This window comes from Meriones unguiculatus, chromosome 1, assembly GCF_030254825.1.
Source record: "Meriones unguiculatus strain TT.TT164.6M chromosome 1, Bangor_MerUng_6.1, whole genome shotgun sequence".
Classification (NCBI taxonomy): domain Eukaryota; kingdom Metazoa; phylum Chordata; class Mammalia; order Rodentia; family Muridae; genus Meriones; species Meriones unguiculatus.
The window spans coordinates 61,688,012-61,708,843 of record NC_083349.1 but is presented as its reverse complement, the minus strand read 5'-3'; the positions used below and the strand labels follow the sequence as shown (position 1 = coordinate 61,708,843).

At 52.8% G+C, this 20,832-nt stretch overlaps 1 protein-coding gene across 4 annotated transcripts in view; it reads left to right on the top strand.

Annotated features, from left to right (window-relative positions):
- The window catches only part of Sh3pxd2a (SH3 and PX domains 2A), a 204,687-nt gene that overhangs the window by 141,530 nt on the left and 42,325 nt on the right, over nucleotides 1-20,832 (top strand). For 2 of the 4 annotated variants that reach the window (XM_021640215.2, XM_021640217.2), the window contains exons 7-8: nucleotides 2,488-2,532; nucleotides 8,536-8,667. In XM_021640215.2, the coding sequence (XP_021495890.1) occupies nucleotides 2,488-2,532; nucleotides 8,536-8,667 (177 nt within the window). The remainder of the gene's footprint in view (nucleotides 1-2,487; nucleotides 2,533-8,535; nucleotides 8,668-20,832) is intronic. The other 2 variants (XM_021640216.2, XM_021640223.2) reach the window with 1 other exon arrangement.

The following is a 20,832-nucleotide window of genomic DNA, read 5'->3' as shown; positions in this document are numbered from 1 at the left end:
GTTGCCTGCTACTAGCACTTCATTTAGTCATCACAGCAGCCAAGAAGGGAAGCAGACCACTTTATCCTGACTTTCACAAGCTCAAGAATAGGCTTTAAGGGGCTGGAGAGATGGCTCCGTGGTTAAGAGCGCTGGCTGCTCCTCCAGAAGGTTGGACTCCCAGCATCCAGCTGGTGGCTCACCACCATCTGTAACTCCAGTTTCAGGAGACCTGACTCCTCTTCTGCCCTCCCCCACCACCACGGGCACCAAACAGGCAACTGATACATAAACATATGTGCAAGCAAATCACTCATATACATAGAATAAAATAACAATAAAGTTACGAAAAAGAAATTTAATTTAGAAATAAAGGATAGAGTCTGGCACCATGGTGCATGTCTGTAATCCCAGCACTTGGGGAGGCAGAGGCTGGTTGATCTCTGTGAGTTTGAGGCCAGCCTGCCTGGTCTACAACGTGAGCCCAAGATAGCCAAGACTACACCAAAACCCTGTCAAGAAAGAAAGAAGGAAGGAAGGAAGGAAGGAAGGAAGGAAGGAAGGAAGGAAGGAAGGAAGGAAGGAAAGAAAGAAGAAAGAAAGAAAGAAAGAAAGAAAGAAAGAAAGAAAGAAAGAAAGAAAGAAAGAAAGAAAGGAGAAAAAATAGGCTTCAAAAGAGTAACTAACGTCCCTAAGGGTTGGAGCCTGCGTCTGTCTGTCTGTACCCAGGTCTCAGAGACATCTCTAAACTCTCCACAAGCTCACTCTGAAAGTTTTCCTGGGGGCTGGGGGCTTACTGAGCAAGTGTGGAGACTTCAAACTCTGGTTGTACCTGCAAAGGGTGGACATTGTATTAGCTTTGTATTCTTAGGGAGTAACTTGACCTCTCTGGCTCCCTGTAAAATGGAGGGATAGCAGTACCTGCTTGAAGAGTAACTTAGTATCCCTCATGTGAGGTGTACTGTACAAAGCTTGGTAGACCACAGATGCTGGATCACAGTTGGAGGCTGTTACTCACTGTGAAGAGGACTTCAGCTCCCCCCACACCCCACCCCAGCCCCTGACCAATGCTGGATGGCCCTGCAAGGTTTGCAAACCTCGCATATGTGTAGCCCAACAGTAGCCCCTTGACTGTCTCCCGTAATACCACTCCGCTCCAGGCCAGGTTCCATTCTAGCCCATGGAAGCCTGGGGCGGATGCTTCCCATCTGAGAAATGTCTCCCTAACGGTGTGAGGCCAGAGGCATGTGCCCACCTGCTGAGTCCGTCACGGGAGTAAATGGTCCATTGTGGGCAGATAGTGTCTGTGGTGACTTCTGGTGACCTTTGACAGTCCAGAAGTGTCTGAGCCCAGGCTGGCCTGGTGGCTCAGCCTGTGAAGGGGCTTGTTATGCAAGCCTGGGACACATATGGAAAGAGGGGACTGATTTCCTAAAGTTGTCCCCTGTGGCACACACACACAAACACACACACACACACACACACACTTAAAATGTTAGAAATGTTCCTAGCAGTGAACAGGTGACGAGCTTTCCGCCTCATCACAGGGCTGATGGCATCCTAGCCTGTAATGTCTTGTTTCTCTCGAGTGCTTTGGTTTTATCCTCCTTCTTGGCAGGAGACAACATAACTGTTTCTCCAGTGAGGAAACTGAGACCCAGGCAGGCTAACATTGTCTGAGCCTGGAATGTGGCCCCCATCTCCTGGCCACTAACTCCCGAGCCCATTGTGAAGTGAGGGTCTGCACAACAGCGGTTCTTAGCCTGTGGGTTGCAACCCCCTTGGTATTTCCAACAGCCCTTTCACAGGGGTCACCTAAGACCATCAGAAAACAGAGATATTTACAGTACGATTCATAACAGGAGCAAAATTACAGTTATGAAGTAGCCATGAAAATAATTTTATGGCTGAGGTCACCACAACGTGAGGAGCTGCATTAAAGGGTCACACGCAGTGTTGGGAAGGTTGGGAACCGTTGCTGTGGGGAGTCTCCCCCCAACCCCCCTCAGGCCTGCTTCCTCCCTGGGTGGATGTAGCTGTGGCAAGAGCCAAACGAGACCTCAAGGCAAAGTAGATGTGGTATCATAAAACTTGAAAACTACCCTGACATTTGAGGTCCTGGGTCTGGTTGGATGAGCCTGCTGGCCTTTGACAATCCTTGGAGCCACCAGGCCCCATGGGACCAACCTCCCACATGGCAAAGGAGGAGAGTCCTGCCTTCTCCAGCCCACACTAAAGCCGAATCCCATTGCAGGGAGGGCCTGGGTCAGGAATCTGCTTCAGAGGTTCCTGTGTTTCAACAGACACCTCATTATCCCAGCCAGCCTCTGTAATCATACAGGCCCACGCCCAGCAGCCATCCCAGGCCAGGAAATCATTCCCTCCCCTCCCCCGCCTTCCGCCCAGGGCGCCCTGAACCTCAGTGTCTGCAGCCACGCATCCGTGGCCCTCCTGCCTGCCTAACGGTTTTCTCTCCTGCTTCTCCTTGCTCTCTCGGGGACTCGGAAGTGTGGTTATCCAGCTGGGCTGAGTCTCCCAAGAAGGACGTGACAGGTACTGCCTTGCGTGCATGTGTTCCTGAACATGTGTGTCCCAGCATGTATGCCGGGGAGCTGGTGCCTGTTTCCCTTCATCTGCATGCAGGGCTTTTCCACTCCCTGGGCCCTCTGCCTGCCGGGAGAACCCTTTATAGGCTTCTGATGAGCCATGGAACCTTGTAGAATAGTGCCCAAGTATTGGAGTGTGAGTGTGTGCTGGCTCAGGGCCCGTGGGTTTGAATCCCAGCTTAGCCATGCCTTGCCTGTGCTGCTCTGGGTGGGTTGCATAACCTTCCCAAAGGCATACAACGCCGTCTCTGGGGATTTCTGCGCCAGGATGATGGTGGGCTGCTGTCATATTCTGCCTTATCACGTTGACTTTCCCAGGGAGAGTAGCCAAAGAAGAGCCAAAATCCAAACCCACTTTTGAGATCCTTCTGGGGAGCTAGAGATCTGGAGTACAGGGGACCCCTTTCTGTGAGTGTGACAGGGTGGATCACAGCCCCCACTTCCCAGTAGTCCAGAGCTTGGAAATGCCCCAGGGCCATTAGCTGCCAGGTAAGGTGCCTTCAGGGCCCAGGGACTTGGCCTGTATCTGGTCCATCTGGAGAGAGGGTCAGTTTTGCCTTGTGGCAAAAATCATGAACAGCAGGACTATAATGCTTAGAGTAGATGGTGGGAGAAGGATGGCATTTCCAGAAGGATCTTTAACAGGATCCTTTTCATTCCAAGAGCAAATATTCAGGCCAAGGGATTGGGGAGGTATGGCAGAGGATTGGGGTAAGAAGGGGTCTTGGGCCAATTGCAGGGTCAAAGCTTAAGTTTCATCCCTCCTTCACCTTCCATCACCACTGTTGGCAGGGAGGGGGTGTTGAGCATCCTGGGAGAGAAGGCAGCGGGGGAGATCCCCCTTCCCTCCTGGTCGTCCTTATAGTGTTCCCTATGACGCCAGCCTGGGCCTGAGCTAATCACTGGGCTCCTGTCCCTTTTTCCCCTCTGCTCAAGCCAGTGAAGCAGAGCACACTTGGCCCGCAGCAATACATTCTATTCACCAAACGTATAGCTGAGAGGCCAGCAGGCCCAGTGGAGCCTGGGAGCACCAGGCTGTGAGGGACTGTTGGGTCTTGGTGGGATGCCCAGGGTTGGGAGTGTCTTGGGGAACCTGTGGCAGAGCTCCCATAAGGCCTGGCTTCGCCCCCTCCCCGCCCCCATCCCCACCCTAGAGCCGCAGGGACAGCTAACTAAGAGTCCAAGACTAGAGTCTCCTAGCCTTGGTTTCCCTTCTGGAATGTTGGGGGAATTCTGTCAAACAGGAAAGTCAGAGTTGATGGGCTGATGCCAGAGATCCCAAGGGATAGATAGAGTCCTGGGGCTGCTTAGCCTGGCATCCAACCCAGAGCAGCCTGGGAGGCTCAGAGCTGGCTCTCTCCAGCCAGTAAGTCCATGCCTGCCTGGAGGGGCGTCTAGAAGAGGCACACTGCAGGGGAGTAGCTTTAGGCTCCCCTCTCCTCGCTCCGGGTGCTGGGGCTTTTGCTATGAGCTGCCTCTGGTAATGAGTCTTCAGTTCCTCCCAAGTCTCCCATAGTCCCTGTGCTCTAAACAACTGTCTGTACTTTGCACAGGGCTTTAGCATTCACAGGACAGCCCCATGAGGTACTGTTCCTGTTCACATATGAGGAGCTAACCTCAGGAAGGGCAGGTGTGCTCCCCAATGTCACAGAGCAAACAAGGGCAGGCAGGACTGGACTCAGAACCTCTGACAGTGATGCTAAGTTTGTGCCTCAGGGATCAGGGGAAATGGTTCTGTCTGGGTCGTGTCCTGTGGCACTGGAATCACAAGTGACTAGTCTGAAGCACACGGTTTGGTTGGAGAACCATTCCCAACCAGAAGGCCAGGAGAGAAGAGACACCGTGGCTGGAGTGCTAAGGGAGCCTCCTAAGGGGCAGGAATGCTTGGCTAGAATTGAGGAATAGAAGGGAACACGTGTAGGGCAGGGGCAAGTCCTACAGGGAAGGCTTAAGGAGAGTGTACACAGGGACAGAGTGTGCTCACTCACGTGCTGAGCAATGAATGCTACATGGAATGGTGGAGGAGTACCAGGGAGCCAGGGGAGCACCAATCACAAGAACGACTGGGCTTGAATTTGCCCTTTATTCTTCAAGTAATGAGGAGCCACTGAAGGTGTGGGAGCCCAGGAATGAGTTAGCAAAGGCCTAGTTCAGAAGCTTGAATTCACAACAAAACCCCCAAATTGCTATGCAGATGGTAATTGGAGGAATCTGGGTGTGAGGCAGGGCTAGGATAGAGACCCTCAGGAGCCCAGGAGCCCAGAAGGTCCAGCCAAGGCCTCCAGCCAAGGAACTCTTAAGAATCCACCTCTTGTGCAAAGCCCCTTTCTAAGGCTGGAGAGACAGCGCTATCCAGGAGTGTCCACCCCTCTGCTCAGTGCCAGAGCCTCATCTGAGCACCAGGCTCCCTCCCCCTCCCTAAGGCAGAGTCCTCCAGACCCCGATTTTCCAGGCCTTTGCCTGCCTTGGAGGGGATCCAGAGCTGCCTCTATAGATGACATCATCACCTACCACCAAGCCGTTTCTCATCTGGATACCTGCTCTTAGTGCCCGCCGTCATGCAGCAACACCCCGAGAGGCAGATGCCAGAGCGGGAGAGCTGGGAGCCTGCCTGCACTGGGGGTGGGAGGGAGAGGGGGGACAGAGAGAGGGAGAGAGAACCCTGCAGCTAGTGCAGCTGTCTGCAAGAAGAGTGGCAACCTGCCCGTGCTGTGCGACCCTGGAGAAAGCGCTCTTTGCTTTGCCTTCCTGAGTCCCAGAATGCTAGCCGTTAGAGGCTCCAGCCAATTTTCCAGCAGACTGCGGACGAGGGCTGTGGGTGTGTAGATTTTCCTCTGCTTTGAAATCCTGCCTCGGATTTTTCTTGGCTTGGATCAAAATGAGCTGATACCTGTCCCCTCCACCGGCACCTCATCTTCATCCTCACATTTTTTTGTCCATTGTCTGGCCACAATTCCAGAGCTTCTTGCTCCTTATTGCCTCAGTTTCCCATCTCCTTTTCCTCCTTTCCAGTTCAGTCATTTATTGTCCCCACATTTGGGAAGTAAAAGGCCCTTGCAGTCACACTGTCTGGAAGTATATTCTTCTCATGCTCAGTGCCTACCATTAATGGGTGCATGGGCCTCTCAACAGAGGTCACAGCATGAGCCTGTAAGAACCCGGAGCTCCAGTGTTCATCAGGCACCACCTGGGTGTCAGGTGTCTGGGGATGTAGGTAGGGCAGGGTCCTTCCTAGAGACTAAGCATCAACAGCACCTGTAGGCCACGTGTGGTGCAGGAGTTAAGATCACGTGCTTGGCATGGGACTTGGGTATAATCCCAGCTGAGGACACACAGCGGGCTTCCCCTCGTGACATTCAGTTTGCACGTGTGTAACACGAGGCTGGAAGGTCCCTGCAAGGCCCAAGCGTGATGCTGCAGTTGGGTGCTGAGGATGGGACTGACCCTGAGGGACCCTGATGGGGACTTGCCTGGCCACTGTCCGGACTTAGAAGCCTCAGGTTGCTCCAGAACCCCGACCACTGTCCCCCCCATTTGGGTCCTTACCCGTTTTTCACACTTAAGGTCCTCTCAGTCTGGTCCCATTTTGGTTTGTGCTACCAGACACTGATATTCTTCAGGGCACAGTGGGAGGCTCGTTGCCAGCCCAGTGCCCAGTCTGCTGCTGGCTGGTATAGAAGCTGGCGACAGGTGAGGACAGAGGACAGGCTGCCCTGCTGTTGGTTGTGTTTCTGCCTGAAATACAATTCTGGCTTGGCAGGGGCTATCTAGGGCCCCCATGTGTGCACACCCCTCAGCTTCTGAGTCTCCAAAGGGCTCAGCTGGGGCTGCAAAGCCCACACCATGCAGGAGAAAAGTGCCAGGGCCATGGTTTCTTTCTCCTCCCGCGAGAGCCTCCTTTGACACTCCCAGAGTTCTCTGGCCACAGACCTTGGCGTGGCCTTCTTCACTAAGGACCAAGAAGTCTTAAGCAGCACACCTCACTTTTGGCTGCATCTCTCAACTGTGGGACAGGATGGGGTATGCAAAGTGACTCGTGCTGAGGCCCCACCCACCAAAGCTGAGCCTCTAAAGCCTGGGCATCAGAGTTTGAGGTTCATAAGCTCCTGTGATGAGTCTGTGTTCCTAAGTGGAGAGTCATTGTGTCAGAAGGAACGTGTGCATGGAGACAGAGCAGCGTTCTGTGATTAGGAGAGAGGTGGCCTTGAACCTTCAGAAAGACCGTGAGTGGTTTGGCTCTCTCTCTATGAGCTGTGGGAACTGCATGAGTCTCTTGCCCTCTCTAAGCCTCTCATTAATTTTTGAGTTAAACAGGAAGAGAAAAGGGGTGTTTCGAGGCGGGCTGCAGCCATACCTGCCTGGCATATGAGTCAGACTCAGTCATGCAGAGGGAATGTGTCTGAGGGGTGAGGCACCCCAGGAGACCTAGTGGAGAAAAGCCCCAGCCTTAGAGAGAACGAGTGAACGCGAACGTTGGTGGCATTTTGCATTTGTTTTGGTTTTGAGACAGGTTTCTTGACTGGCCACCCAGGCTGACCTTGAACTCCTGATTCTCTTGCCTCCGTCTCTAGTGTGGGAATTACAGGCTGACTGGCAAACATATGGTGCAAGAAATGTACTAGGAATTCTCTTGGGGGTGGAGGGGTCTGGGAAGGCTTCCTGAAAGAGGTGATTAGTCATTTTTCTGGCTTGTGGATTCGTATAAGGCTAACAGGGCATCCTGTCTTTGGGAGTGTCCGAGGTAACAGTTGAAGAGCAGAGATTTGACAGCACATCCAGCCATATCCCCTTTAAGCCAAGAGGGGTACCCAGCTGTCCACTTCCCAGCCTGGTGCTTGTTTAACGAGTGCCACACTGGTCCAGTGGCCAAATAGGACAAAGAACTGGCTTGCTCCTGAAAGCAGGGCCCGCATTCTCTCTCTCTCTCTCTCTCTCTCTCTCTCTCTCTCTCTCTCTCTGATACACCCCAGCCTTTGACTCAGAGGCTCTTAAAACTGCCCAGCACATCAAGGCAAGGGGGACCAGGCAGCCTCTGCTGTTTGAGGTGGTGGAGAGGCCCAGGAAGGCTCCTCCGGAAAGCCTAAGGCTGCTGTCTGCCTGGCCCTTGAAGAGCTGGGAGGACAGGAATGGAGCCGAACTTGAGGAAAAGTTGGTGGGGGGGGGGGCGCTAGGCTCGCCAGCACTGGCGCTGGGACTTTCTTCTTGGGTTTCAAGTAAACAGTCTGGGCCCTCCTCCCATCCCCTGCCTCCACCCCCGGCTCCTCATTCGATGGGTCTCATGTGTTTCTATTTAAGGGTTGCGAGTAAGCCCTGGTGATTGGCGGCCTCAAACCCTCTTGACTCTTTGCTGGACCTAGGCTGTGGAGAAGTTCTCTCCCTCTCCCTCCTGAGGGAAGCCCTGCTGCCTTTTCTCTGGGTTAAAGGCCGGGGTAGAGGCAGCCGGTCTCCTGGACCTTCTATTCCCCTCTCTTCTTTCTCTCCCCTGTGCTCTGGCCTCAACCTTCATGGGCCGCCCACTGTGCTCCTGTGGCCCTCCTCTCCTACCCCAGCCAGCCCAAGAGTCTGGAGAGATGGGAGGCCCCGGGCCTCTCCGCAGACTCCCCCATGCTGGCCTGTGACTAACTCTTCACACGCAGCAGCAGGCTTTTCCCTCAATTTCCTTGGCTTGCATCTCTGACTGTCTCTGCTTCTCTCCACCCCCTTCTCCCCCCCCTCCCCGTCCCCCTGGCTCCCCATGTCCCCCGGTCCCCGCGGTGCAGCGGGCCGGTGTGGGGCCTTGCTATATGGCCTGTCCTTGGGGCCCAGCAAGCTGCGAGCCCTGGCTACGGGCTGCTCCTCGGTGCAGACCTGGCGACCGAGCAGCCTCCCTCGAGGGCGATGGACAGAGGGCGCCCCGGACGCGGGGCCACGGCTGGCCGCTGGCTCACCGCATGCTTTCTGCCCTCGCCAGGTGCCGACACCAACGCCGAGCCCATGATCCTGGAACAGTACGTGGTGGTGTCCAACTATAAGAAACAAGAGAACTCGGAGCTGAGCCTCCAGGCCGGGGAGGTGGTAGATGTCATCGAGAAGAACGAAAGTGGTGAGTGCCTGGCCTTCGACTGTCCAGTCCTGGGTTCCTGCCTGGCTTCTGGGTTCCAGCCTGGCTCCTGGGCCCGGCTGGGGTTTTGTTCCTCTCCTCCTCCCCCCACCTCTGCAGCTATACGTTATTTCCATCTGGAAGGGAGAGGGCCGAGGAGTCTGAAGTTCCCCTGTTGGTTTGGGCTGCAGGCCAGCAGTTTGCCTGGTGGAAGAATGTCTCCCTGGCTTGGGGCTAATTAGCCGGCTTGTGCTAACGCAAGGGCCAAGGTGGGAGCAGAAGCATCCCTTCCCTAGTCGGGGACCCCATGCCATCTGAGGCCAGAGGAGATGGTAGCTTTAGTTCAGGGGCTGCCCAATGACAGCTTTACCACTTGAGCTGTCTGTCTGCCAGGATCCAGGCAGGAGTGGGAGGACCCCACCAGCTGGTGCAGAAGGCAGGCCATGACATCACAATGGGTTCCAGAGTCCCCAGGCCCCTGGCAAGATGTCTGAGGAAGGGCCAGGGCCCTGTGGGAGGTTGGCTAGTGTCTGGGCAGTGAGTGGGCGGTGAGCTGACTGCCTCCTGCTGAGCTGGAGGCCACCGGGACCTGGGAAGAGGGCCCAGGCACTGGATGAAGCCAGGTCCTGGAGGGTCCTGCAGCAGCCACTTTGTCATTAGGAACTGACATAGGGACCATGCCCATGGCTTGCCAGGGTCTGCTGGTTCCAGGGTTCTTACAGAGGGAACCAAAATCCCTCGATGTCCTTGGCAAGAAAAGGCACAGCAGATGGAGAAAAGAGGGATGGAGTCTGTCAGTCCATGGTTGCAGGCTCATGTAGCTCCTGAAGGGCCAGAGGGTCCCACAGCCTGTCAGGTGGAGCTTGATGGGGGTGGGGAGGGGTGTCGGGGTCTTGTTTTGGTTTCAGTTTCCGTTTCCTGGAGGCAGGACTTGTACATAGGTGTACCCCTGGATTGCACTTGTGGGCCCTTTGAGAGGGAAACATGTCTTCCCTGTTCCCTCCTAAGACACTGAAAGGAAAGCAACCCGAAGGATCACTGCGTCCATTCTGTAGATAGAATGACTGAGGCACCCAGAGAGCTGGAGTGTTCTGAGGACAAAAGCAGTGCTCCCAAGTTCCTGAACGATAATGCCTCTGGTGGCTGCAGAGACACTAAAGAAATCTCAGTGGGCATTCTTGGGGACACAGCTCCCGAGCACAGCGCTGGGATGTGAGCATAGGCTGGCATCCCCGCCTGAGGCTGGCATCATCATAGCCCATTTCCCTCCCTGAGAAGCCAGGCTCTGTCCTTGTGCCTGGCTGGTTGGCAGCGAAACTGCACATGACAGAACATGACGTGGTATCAGATCTTGACTCTAGGTGACCACCACACTGCTTCCCTTCTGTGTATCTTCTCGCCGTCCCCAGCTCCCTGATCTGTAAGGGAGCTGGTATTGCCTTGGGGCTGGCTCTGGAAGCTCTGAGTCCCTGAGGCTCCATGAGGGATCTCTTGTGATAGAATGAGAGGCGGCAGGCAGCGTGGGGGTGAGGGGGTTGGAGTTTGTTCTCTCGGGAGCTTGCTCCTAGGAGAGACAGGAACTCGCCTTTGAATGCAAGGTCAGTTCTTTCACGTTCTTCCTTAGAGATTGCCATATGTGCCCTGCCACACCACCCCTGCTTTGTGACCCAGAGTAGCAGGAGGTGGTGAGCTCCTGAGTCTTTCAGGTCAGTTAGTCGTTGGCCAGGATGGCAGAAGAAGGCTTCATGAATCCATGGGAGAGTCGGGGAACATGCCTTTAATCATAGCAATCAGGAGGCAGATCTCGGCAGGCCTGTGTGAGTCTGAGGCCATGTGAGAGTAAATGGTGAAGCTCTGCTTCAAAAAAAAAATTTTTTTTTTGTGTCTTTTCTGCTGCTCTGGTGGTTTGTGGAGATCGCTGTGTAGCTACATATATGTTTGAACAAGGATCTGGAGTACCATGGCTACCTGTCTATCTGTCCATAGAAACCAGGATGGCTTGGATGTACATCCAGCTTAACGAGAGAGACAGGATAGAGGAGAGAAAGCTGGATGGCCAGACTTCAGATCCTGGCCAGTAGCTGTCTGGTAAGGAGGCTGGATTGTAGGGGTTGGACGTGAGGTGTGTACATCCCTTGAGCTGGTTTTGGAAGGAGTGGTGAACTCTGGAACAAAGACGCAATTGTGATGCCTTTGACCCGGGACATGTTGAGCATGTTGCAACATTTCCACTGGCATTGTTGGGCAGCAGCCCCAGTGAGTACCGTCCCCCAGGCCTCCCATTGGGAGCAGGCCTCTGCCTGTGTGCCCTTTCACTTAGCTGGGAGTTGCTCAGACGGAGGGTCCGCGGAGAGACCCAGCAATGTCTCTGCCTGTTTGTTAGAGGCCTCCATGTGACCTGAACTACAGGCACAAGGTAATGTGTGGACATGCCAGCACCCTATGGCTGTCATCCATCTAAAGGGATATGTCTGGAAGGTGACTCCCAAGTCCATAAACCGTAAGCACCAGGCCCCAGGCTCCACACTGAATACGATAATTCTACCAGTCTCATGGTAAAAGGCACTTTAACCATTTTGTAACTAAAGAAACAGGGAAAGAGTTTAGGTGATTCTTAGAATGCAAACGCTTAGGTCTCTCCCTTCAAAGAGGCCCTGGAGGAGGCTGAGAATTTGCTGATCTTGGAGTGTTGAGTGGGTAAAGTTTGTGTCGATGATAAATGCATTAGAGACACAGAAAGCTCAAGATGGTCACAGATCCCCCCGGAATATCCTTGCCAAAAGACGGTGCTCGGAACCAGCTGGTATAGTGTCCACAGGTGTGGGGTATTAGGGACTAAATTGATCCTTTGAACTTGGAGGCAGGCATCAGCTGAGAAGGTCTCAAGAAGGTGATGTTTCCCCACGCTGAGGATAACCCATCCCAGGGAGCACATATATAGAAGTTACAAGCACCTCTTGTGAGCAAAAGGAAAGAGCCCATGTAGGAAGACTGTTCGCCACTGGTCAACAGGATCACATAGAGCAGAAAGCTACAGCAGCTTTGGTAGCTTTGCTATGCAGCAGGCCATGCCAGGGCCTGCAACAGCCCTTGTTTCTTCATGGAAACCTCTTGACACTTCACCCTTGACCTGAGCAATGGTACCTGCAATGTCGCCTCGTTTAGGACATTCTTGTGTCTGGAAGACTTGTATCAGCTGCACCTCTGGCAGGCATAACTGGTCTGACATCTGCAGGCTGATGATGTCAGGATCCTGCTCACTGATTTCCATGTTGAACAAAGCTGCCTCCAGCTTTCCAGGATTGTTTCCTTCCAAGACTGCAGCCAGGGCAGGGAGTGTGGAAATGAGTCAACAGGATTTCTCCTGCCTCAGCTTTCATCCCGAGTCTTCGCTTACTCCCTGGCACTGGTGTGACATACTGAGGCTTCTTAACCTTCCTTGGAAACAAGGGGTTTTGAGCTCCTCTTTTCAATCCGCTCACTTTCCCAGTGAGAAAACTAAGCCTTGGGAATATTTACCCTCCAAAGCTAGTTCTTTAGTACATTTGATCTGTGACTAAAGGCTGGAAATTCCTCCAGCTTGCTCAAGAGACTAGTGAAGATGCAGGAAAATCTCACTGAAGCCGAAAAGGAGATACAAGTCCCAGCCTTGGGGAGGCTGGGATTGGAAGCAAAAAGTGAGCACAGCCTTGCTCTTGTCCTTTCTTGGCTCTGTCTCTGCCCTCTCCTGACTGTGTGTGCACGCATGTGTACGTGTGTGTGTGTGTGTGTGTGTGTGTGTTCCACTCCCCGTAAAAGTAACTTTTATGTGACTGATTTAATTGCTGTCTGGGAGGCTTACTGCCTCCTCCTGCTAACCTAGGCCTAGTCCTGGAAGCTTCTAGCCTCCATACAATCTAACCTAGGCCTAGAATGTTTTCAGCCTCTGAGACTTACTGCTGAATAAGCTCACCCTTTCTTGTCCTTACTGAGCTCTGTGCTTGCTGGTTCAACTCAGCTGTTCTGGCTCAAACTCCTCTCCAAGCTGACTTTCGATCTGGCTTTTCTCTCACCCTCTAAATTGCTCTGCTTGGCCTCAAACTAACTCCAACAATCTGCTCTAATCTCCTGGCTCCTTCTCATTTTCTGGCTCATTCAGTCTTCACCTGAGTTCTCTCTCTGCAACCCATCTCTCTATTACTGTCCCAGTAAAAATTGCTCCCTCTCCCTCTCTCTAACTCTCTGCATTGCCCTGAGAGACTTGGGCGTATCCTATTCTGTCAAACCTTTCTCTGATTCGTCACTTTTTCTGCCACTCAATTAGACATCTCTTTCAAACATGGGTGCTTCCTTCTACAAACTTACTTTACCTTCATTGTTTGGGATTAAAGGCTTGTACCACCACGCCTGGATCTAAGCTTTTCTTTACCTGAAACTTGCTCTATACCAGGCTGACCTTGAACTCAGAACTGCTGGCCTATGTCTCCTAGATTAAAGGTAAGTTTGCATTCCAGCTGGATCACACAGACCTAGAAAGTCTTTGGATATGATATCTTGCCAGAACAGCCATGTTCTGAATTAAAATTCCTTTACAACTCCCTCTTTCTTTGGTACCACGTGGACTCAAAGCAGAGCTGTGCACTTCTCACGGCGGACAGCTTTCCCTCTCTCCTTCACCCAAGATAGGAGCTTCTTTACGTCTGTGTTTTGTTAGCTCGAGCCTCTATGAGGTTTCAGTTAAGAGAGCTACCAACAACCCAGAGCCTCCAGTTCTGAGCTCCAATTTTGAGGTTTGAGCTAGAAATTTCCACACGCGTGGCTCTGGTTCATGGGAAGGCTGAGGCAGGAAAGTCTATGAGTTGGAGACTCATCTGAGAAACATAGGGAGCTATCCTGTCTGTAGCTCATATATATTCTTTTCACTCCCAGTGTGTTTATGTGTGTAAGTGTATGACTCTGATTGGCTTCTTGTAAGCCAGTGGGTTGACAGTCCTTAGACACAGGCCCGATTCAATCTGCAGAACCCAGAAGCGTTGTCACAGGCTGTAATTATGACTACTTAGCTAACCTTTTCAGCAGTGACTGCAGGAGACATGGTTGTTGTTGTTGCTGGGGGCTTGTGGGGGGAGAGAAAGGGAGCACATGGCGTCTGTGTGGTAGTCAGAGGACCGGTTTTCAGAGTTGGTTTTCCCCTTTCACTGGAGATTCTGGGAATCAAGGATCAAGCTCAGGGCATCTAGCTTGCAGAACAAATGCTTTCATTTATTCTTGTCAGCTAGAAGGCAAGTTTAAAGAAAGGAGCTATTTAGGTAAGGGGTACCCCAAAACATGGGTGTCTGCAACAATTTACTTGAGAGGCTGTGTGTGTAAGCAGAGAAGGCCAAGAGTCTGGAATTCAAATACTGGGTTTCAGATCTAGTGCTTGTGGGCTGAGGAGGTTGCTTTGTGGTGGAGTACCTCCTTAGCATGCTCAAAGCCTAGATTTCACCCCAGGACAGGAAGGAAGGAAGGAAGGAAGGAAGGAAGGAAGGAAGGAAGGAAGGAAGGAAGGAAGGAAGGAAGGAAGGAATGAATCCAATGTAAGTAACCCTGGCATTAAAAACAAAAGTCAATTTGCTTCTTTAAACTTTTTTTTTTAGATTTATTTATTTTATGTATTATCAGGGTCTGCTTACACCACATACATACCTGGTGCCTGCAGAGGTCAGAAATGAGCATCAAATTCCCTAGAACTGGAGTTATGAATGGTCATATGTGGGTGCTGGGACCTGAAGTCGGGTCCTCTGTAAGAGCAAGTGCTATTCACTGCTGAGCCATCTCTCCAGCCTTCTAATTTCCTTTTTCCAGAATAAAGGGGGGACAGTGATATGTACCACAGGGTACACTACATATTATAAGGTAGTGCTCATTAATATGCTCATTTGTTTACTTGACGATATTTGAATATTTCCTTTGTCCCTGGGCACTGTGATAACTTTATCTACCCACAGGGTTCGTTCATGTCTAATTGGTGTGAAAATTCAAGCACTTAAGATGTGGACTGTATTGTGAGGGTAGGGTAGCTTTGAGTTTTTCTTAAACTCACATTTATTTCTTAGGGGGTACGGAGCTCCAGGGGCCGTTCGTGCTGCAGTGTGCCTGTGGAGGTTAGAGGATAACACGTGGGAGCTGGTGCTCTTGCGCCTCGTGGGCCCTGGAGATGAAACTCTTGTGGTTATGTTTGGTGGCAAGTGCCCCCACCCACTGATCTGTCCTACCATGTGGCGTAGCTCTACAGACTTCCCGCTCTCTTAAGTTGGCTCTGTTTGGCTTCAAAGTCTTGTGCCTAGACTGTGCTTGACTAAGGAATGACCTGAATTCTGATCCAGATTTCCAAGCTGTGCCGCCTAAGAAATGGACACCCAGTAAAGACACACCAAGCTGTTTCTAGAAAGAGTAGATTTCTAGAAATCTTCAAAGGGTAGTTTCTAGCAATCCTGGTGCATTGCAGATTAGCTACCATTCCTATCTCCAAAACAGCCTTGTGAGAGTAAGGGCCCCTGAGTCAGCACGCATTTGAAGGTACTGTCTGGCCCTCACAGGCTCCATGAGGAGCATCAGAAAGCCTTGTTCTCTGAGCAGCTCTTCTTTTCTTAAATGCATGTGTGTGTCCCTGCTGTATTTGCCTAATCAGCAGTTCCTAAGTTCATTCTGGTCCAAGGCCATCTCTGGCAAGCAGTTTGTTCACTTCTCAAACCTGGCTGGAGGAGAGGGGCCCAGAGAGCGTAAATCCCTGGGAAAGTGAGTTCCGGGGTTCAGCCTTGTTCACTGTAGGACAGAGACGGTCTCTGCACTGAGACTGCAGAAATCTTTCTCATTAAAACCTCAGGCTTCGAGTTAGGTAAACCTGGTAGTGATTTGATTACTCTACGGCCCTTGGAAAGTTTCTTGGGTCCTCAAAGCATCAGTTTTTTTCTTACCCATGTAACAGGGACAGCTGTACAGCCCCTGCTGTACCGTAGCATAGTCTTACTGAAAAGGGCTCATTTTCAGGGACAGAGATGCCAGTGTATGTAGCACAGACAGGACAGTAGACTAGCAACCTGATGGCAGTGTTTGCCTGGCGTGCGCAAAGCCCTGGTCTGACCCCTTGCATCACGCAAACTAGGCATGATGGTACTCATCTGTGAGCCCAGCACTTTGGAGGTAGGGATGGGACAACTAGAAGTTCAGGGTCATCCTTGGCTACACAGCAAGTCTGAGGCCTGTCTGGTCTATATGAGATCCTGTCTCCAAGCCAGACCACGCTAGACTGGTACAGCAATGGCGCAGTTTGCGCTCTTCCGGCCAGTTTCCCTACCATTCTCAGTGGTCCTAACTCAGTTCTGTGGGCCTCTGAGGCAGAGATAGCACCAGAGGGCTTACTGCCCATGAAGTTAAGACAGCACCTGCCAGAGCTACTTCCTTCAGAGTTCTTAGTTGCATGGCTGCCTTTTTCCTGGCCTGTGAAGAGAAAGAAGGGCTTGTGGCAGAGGCCAGACTCCTATTGGTGATCCAAGGGCAGATGCCTTCCATCAGGATGCTTCGTGCAAAGCTAGTGGAGAGGAGGCCCACCTGGGACACCTCCATGCTGACCATCAAGGTTCTGTCATGTGGTGCAGGCAGTGCTGAAGGGACGGGGGCCAAGGCTGGGCCAGGTTTAAAGGAGAAAGGAGCTTCCAGCTGAGCCACAGAAAATGAACATGTTCCAGTGGGCAGAAGGTGTGGGCAGAAGGTGCACGCGTAGTGGTGGGCAGGGGCAGCAAAGCAGGGCATCAAGAATGCAGGGCAGAAGGAATGTGGCAGTTAGGCAGCCCCCGCAAATTGGCCACAGCTCTGAGAAGCGGGAGGGCTGCCTGATGAGGGGAGCTTGGAGCCCACCTTCCTGGAGCTTGAGGGCAGCAAGGGCAGGTGCCGGGGCACAAGGAGGCTCTAGAAATAGTTCTTCCCTGGAGCTACATGGGCCATGGCTGCATCAGGAAGGCATCCAAGAGCTTGTAGATCCTGGTGCTGCCAGGCACATGCCAGGAACCAGCTGCCAGACAGCAGGCAGGGCAACGGGGGCTGGATGGTCCCTCTGTCTCGTTTCCACCCTGCTCAGGTTGGATGGGTATGGCAGCCAATCACCTGCTGATATCTCTGTAGAGAGAAGTCACCCGACTCTTGGGATTCGGTCCTCTCTTGCCTGTGAGTGGGCAGTCCCGGAGACCCTGCCCTGCACACACATGCATGCTTTTGTCCCCAGGAGAAGTGGCAGGTCTCACTCCCCAGCTGAAGAGCAGAGAGCAGCTCTTCCCACATGCCCTCTGCTCTTATGTAATGGGTTGGAGCCAAGTGTAGGGCACGCGCTTTCTGGGGAGTATAATTTGTCAGGACCTCAGGGAATTTGGGGTTGGGAAATTGCCCCCTCCTTGTTCTTTTCCCAGCTTACCCTGTGGCTGCTCAATATCACACACTTCAGCACTTGGGTTTTCAGTAATTGTTGTGGTGGTAGCTGAGGGTAGCCCATGGCAACCACCCTCGTTCCTATCAGCATCTTTTCAGATTCCATAACCTCATCCTCTGGGTGTCCAGTGCTGACCGAGAATCCTAGTCTGAAGGCGGGGAGCAGCTAGGGTGATCCAGTTAGCTCATAAGACATGAAAAGTCTTGTGGGAATCAGTGCTCCATAGGGCTCCCCAGCTTGGAGCCTGTTGAATCCCCCAAAATGGAGGGAAGCTTCTGGTTGCTATAGCTCAAGTTCATCTCTTTGTGACTGGCGTATGTGATATGAAACGATTTGTCTGGGTTTCATTGTCTCAGCCCATGCTCTATTTCCCTTCCTAGCTGGGCATCTCTCAGGCTCCTGCGAAAATTCATGTTTCTTTCAAGCTTCTAGTGGACTGGATTGTGGGGAAATGGCCCAGGGGCACCACAGGAGGTAAGAGAAAGCCAAACTCAGAGTCAGTCTGCCAAGGATGAGTGGTAAAGAGAGAAAACTTGCCTGGGTCCGAAACTGGTACGTGAGGGCCATGTCTCCCTCTCCTGCGGCCTGCTCCATCAGCGTTGCTTTGCCAGCTTTGGCTCACCGTGTCTGGAAACCTAAGCGGCCAGAAGTCTGCATGTCTGTTCTCTTAGCTGCCTGCTGGGAATCATCATGAGAGAGGTCAAGGCCACCTGGGGAAATGCCTGTTCCTGCCAGCTTTGAGCTTTTTCCAAGGTGATCTCTTTCTGAATCATAATATTTTAAGTTTCATAGGATAGAAACCCGTGTGGTTTTTAAAACTGTTGGTAAGAGGCAAGGTGGAACTTGGTGTTCTGTCTCTCCAAGGAGGAAACTGAAAACCAGAAAAGTGAGGTAACTTGCCCCAACGCTGCACAGCCAGGAAGGCAGGCACTGGCGTTATGTACCGTATAGTCTGTCCAGGTTGGGAGCCTGAGTGCTTGCAGCCCAGATTTTGCTTCTTTAGAAGGCCAAACCCCAGAAAGCTTTGCTACGTGAGTTCCCCACACCAAACCCCAAACGCTAGGAAGCAGAGGGCAGATGCCCTGGAACAGGATAAGTGCTGCAGGTCACAGAGACTGAAGGAGAAGGGAGAAAGTACCCTGAGTTCCCTGTCTTGGCTCCCCAGGTCCTTCAGGAGGGTCTGGCCTATGTGAGTGGCAGGTCTGGAGGGGCTTGGGTGGAGCCTGAGCTGTGCCTCCCTGGCACTAGTCCAGGGGCCTCCAGTCCTGGCTGCCTCTCTCTGCTTGCCACCAAACGGAACCCTCCGAGCCGTCTCCTCCAGCCACATACCACACAGAACAGCTCCTCTGTCCTTGTCTCCTCTCCTTCCTCTCCTCCAGCCTTCAGTACTCAGGGGAATCTTGCTTCCCTAGCAGGCAGGTAGCTTAGTCAGCAACATCGAGAAGTTGCTGTGACCCATGGCGTGCATAGGACTGAGGCAAAGGAAGCTGCCGATGGCTTGCTCCTGCTGACAGTGACATTCCTGAGACTGCCTGTAGCCCACTAGACACTGTGAGCTGGTGCTGTCTACCATGTGATGCCAAAATCAAGGAGATGCTGACCACAGGAGGCGAGGGCTCAGGCAGGCACAGGGCCCGGGTGCTGCGGGGTGGGTGGAGGCTCAGTGCTGGACTGGGTGGAGAGAAGGCTTCTGAAGAAGGCACATCTTAAACAGGAGAGGCGCGCAGGAGCCAGGTGTGGCATGCAGAGTGAACGGGTGGAGGGTCCGACGTGACCGGCTGGAACAAGGGGTTGACTGTGCCCCTGAGTTCAGCGGCAGTAAGTAGACTGGGCCTGCTGTGTGATGCCAGATAGGAGTTACTCCCTGCTGTGCAGAGGGTAGGAAACGGGCAGGGCTGTCTCATGGCTCTGGGACTTTGGTACTGAGGAGCCAACTTCTAAGGCCAAGAAGTAATGTAGCAGGTACTGAGGGACAGGAGCAGGGCTTTGAGGCCGCTCCTCCTGCCAAACCCCTGCTCCCCAGCTGGGCCCTTTAGGCTGCAGCTGTGATTTTAGATTCACATCCCCATCACTGTGTACTTAGAGGCTCATTTCCCTAACACGTGTGCATACACAGCCTGAAAATGCAGACTTGCTTGTCCAGCCTTGGCTCTAGAGTGAAGACAAGCTGGTGTTCTCCAGAGGATGCTGTGCTGTCCATTTCTGGCTGAGTCCCCATCAGACCCCAGACCCAGTCCCTGCAGCCTCCTTTCCTTTCAAGGTTTCTGTTGCTGTTGGCTAGGTACCCAGTCCTGGCACTCCCGGACACTCTGACTTTCTCATTTGTTTTCTGTTCTCTCAGGGGCCCAGCCTGCCCATGGCTGGTTGTGCTCACGTATTTGAGTTGTTGGCTGGTCTGAGCTGCTTTGATGGGAGGAGACAGATAGCAAGCAAGTGTGACAAGAGCACAGGCTCTCAGGTCCCTGGGCCATCCAGCACCTCCACCATCAACTACCACAGCTGGCTTGACCAGCTAACCTCTCTCTAGCCTTGTGGTGCTTGCTGCCAGCTTGAGACACCCACTTCTTGCCTGAGGCACTGGGCCAAGGGATTGCCACTTGGCACAGTGCTCAGGGTGTCATGTTAATGGGCAGAACTGTAGAGCCATTCTGGAAGGAATGCCAGGCATTGCATAAGATGGTGCTGGTCAACCTGGGCTCTAAGCTCAACTGCCAGTTAAGGGGGTGACCTCAAGCCACTTTGTTCCTTAGAACACCGGCTGCCCTTATCTGAAGGGTACAGGGGTGACAGTAGTGGCCACAGTTGCTTCTTTGAGCTGGAGCTCCCCAATTCCCTAGCCGCTGTACTTTTATCAGCTGAGCCAGTAGCCTCTTTGTCCCCGTGGTGTGGAGATCCTTGGAGTTTTGATACCTCCCGCCCCTAGGCTTGTATAAACATAGTCTGTCTCCACACAGAAGGCACAGGGGAGGGGAAAGTGGCCATGTTGCCCATCCCCCAGCCAGCTCTCCCCATTTGCCAATTGGGTCAATGGCTGCAAGCCTCCCTGGGTTTGTAACAGTGATCACAGGGAACGCGGGCTCCCGGACACCTTTGGAACGGACTTTGTGAGGCCAAATGCTTTGCAGATTAAATTTCCGCAGAGAGAACAGCTGAGCTTCCCTGAGCCGCTTTACTGTGGCAGCAAAGGGGCTTCCATGTGTGCGTGCATTGTTCTCCCTGATGAAAGGAAGAGGGCGAGGGTGGTCCGGTGTCCCCCCCTCCCCGAAGATGACATCAGCCACTGGGGCAGCTGGTGCTTCTTGGATTTTCTAGGACTTGCCTGGAACAGAAAGAATTTTCCTGATAGGGTTTTGGGGTGGCTTTCCCCCCCTCTTTAAATGATGTTTTTGAGGAGTTGCCATGGAGAACTGTTGGAAGCAGAGGGGTCATGTCAGATGAGGACATGATTACCCAAGTGAGGGAGAGTGTCCCCTCCCGTCAGCAAGACTGTGGGGTTCCAGGGCTGCCCTGCCAGAAAGCCAGGGCCATAATCACAAACAGACTGCGATCACTTACAACCAGAAGTCTTACTTTAGACTCTTGGCTTTGATGGGGAGGAATGCAGTTTTCCTTGGCCCCTCCCCCACCCTCTCAAGTTAAACAAGATCTGTGAAAGCCATAGCTCTGGGCCTTAAAGAGGCCAGAATTCAAGCCAGGGAGTCCACTTTGGAGGGCTCCACCAGGCT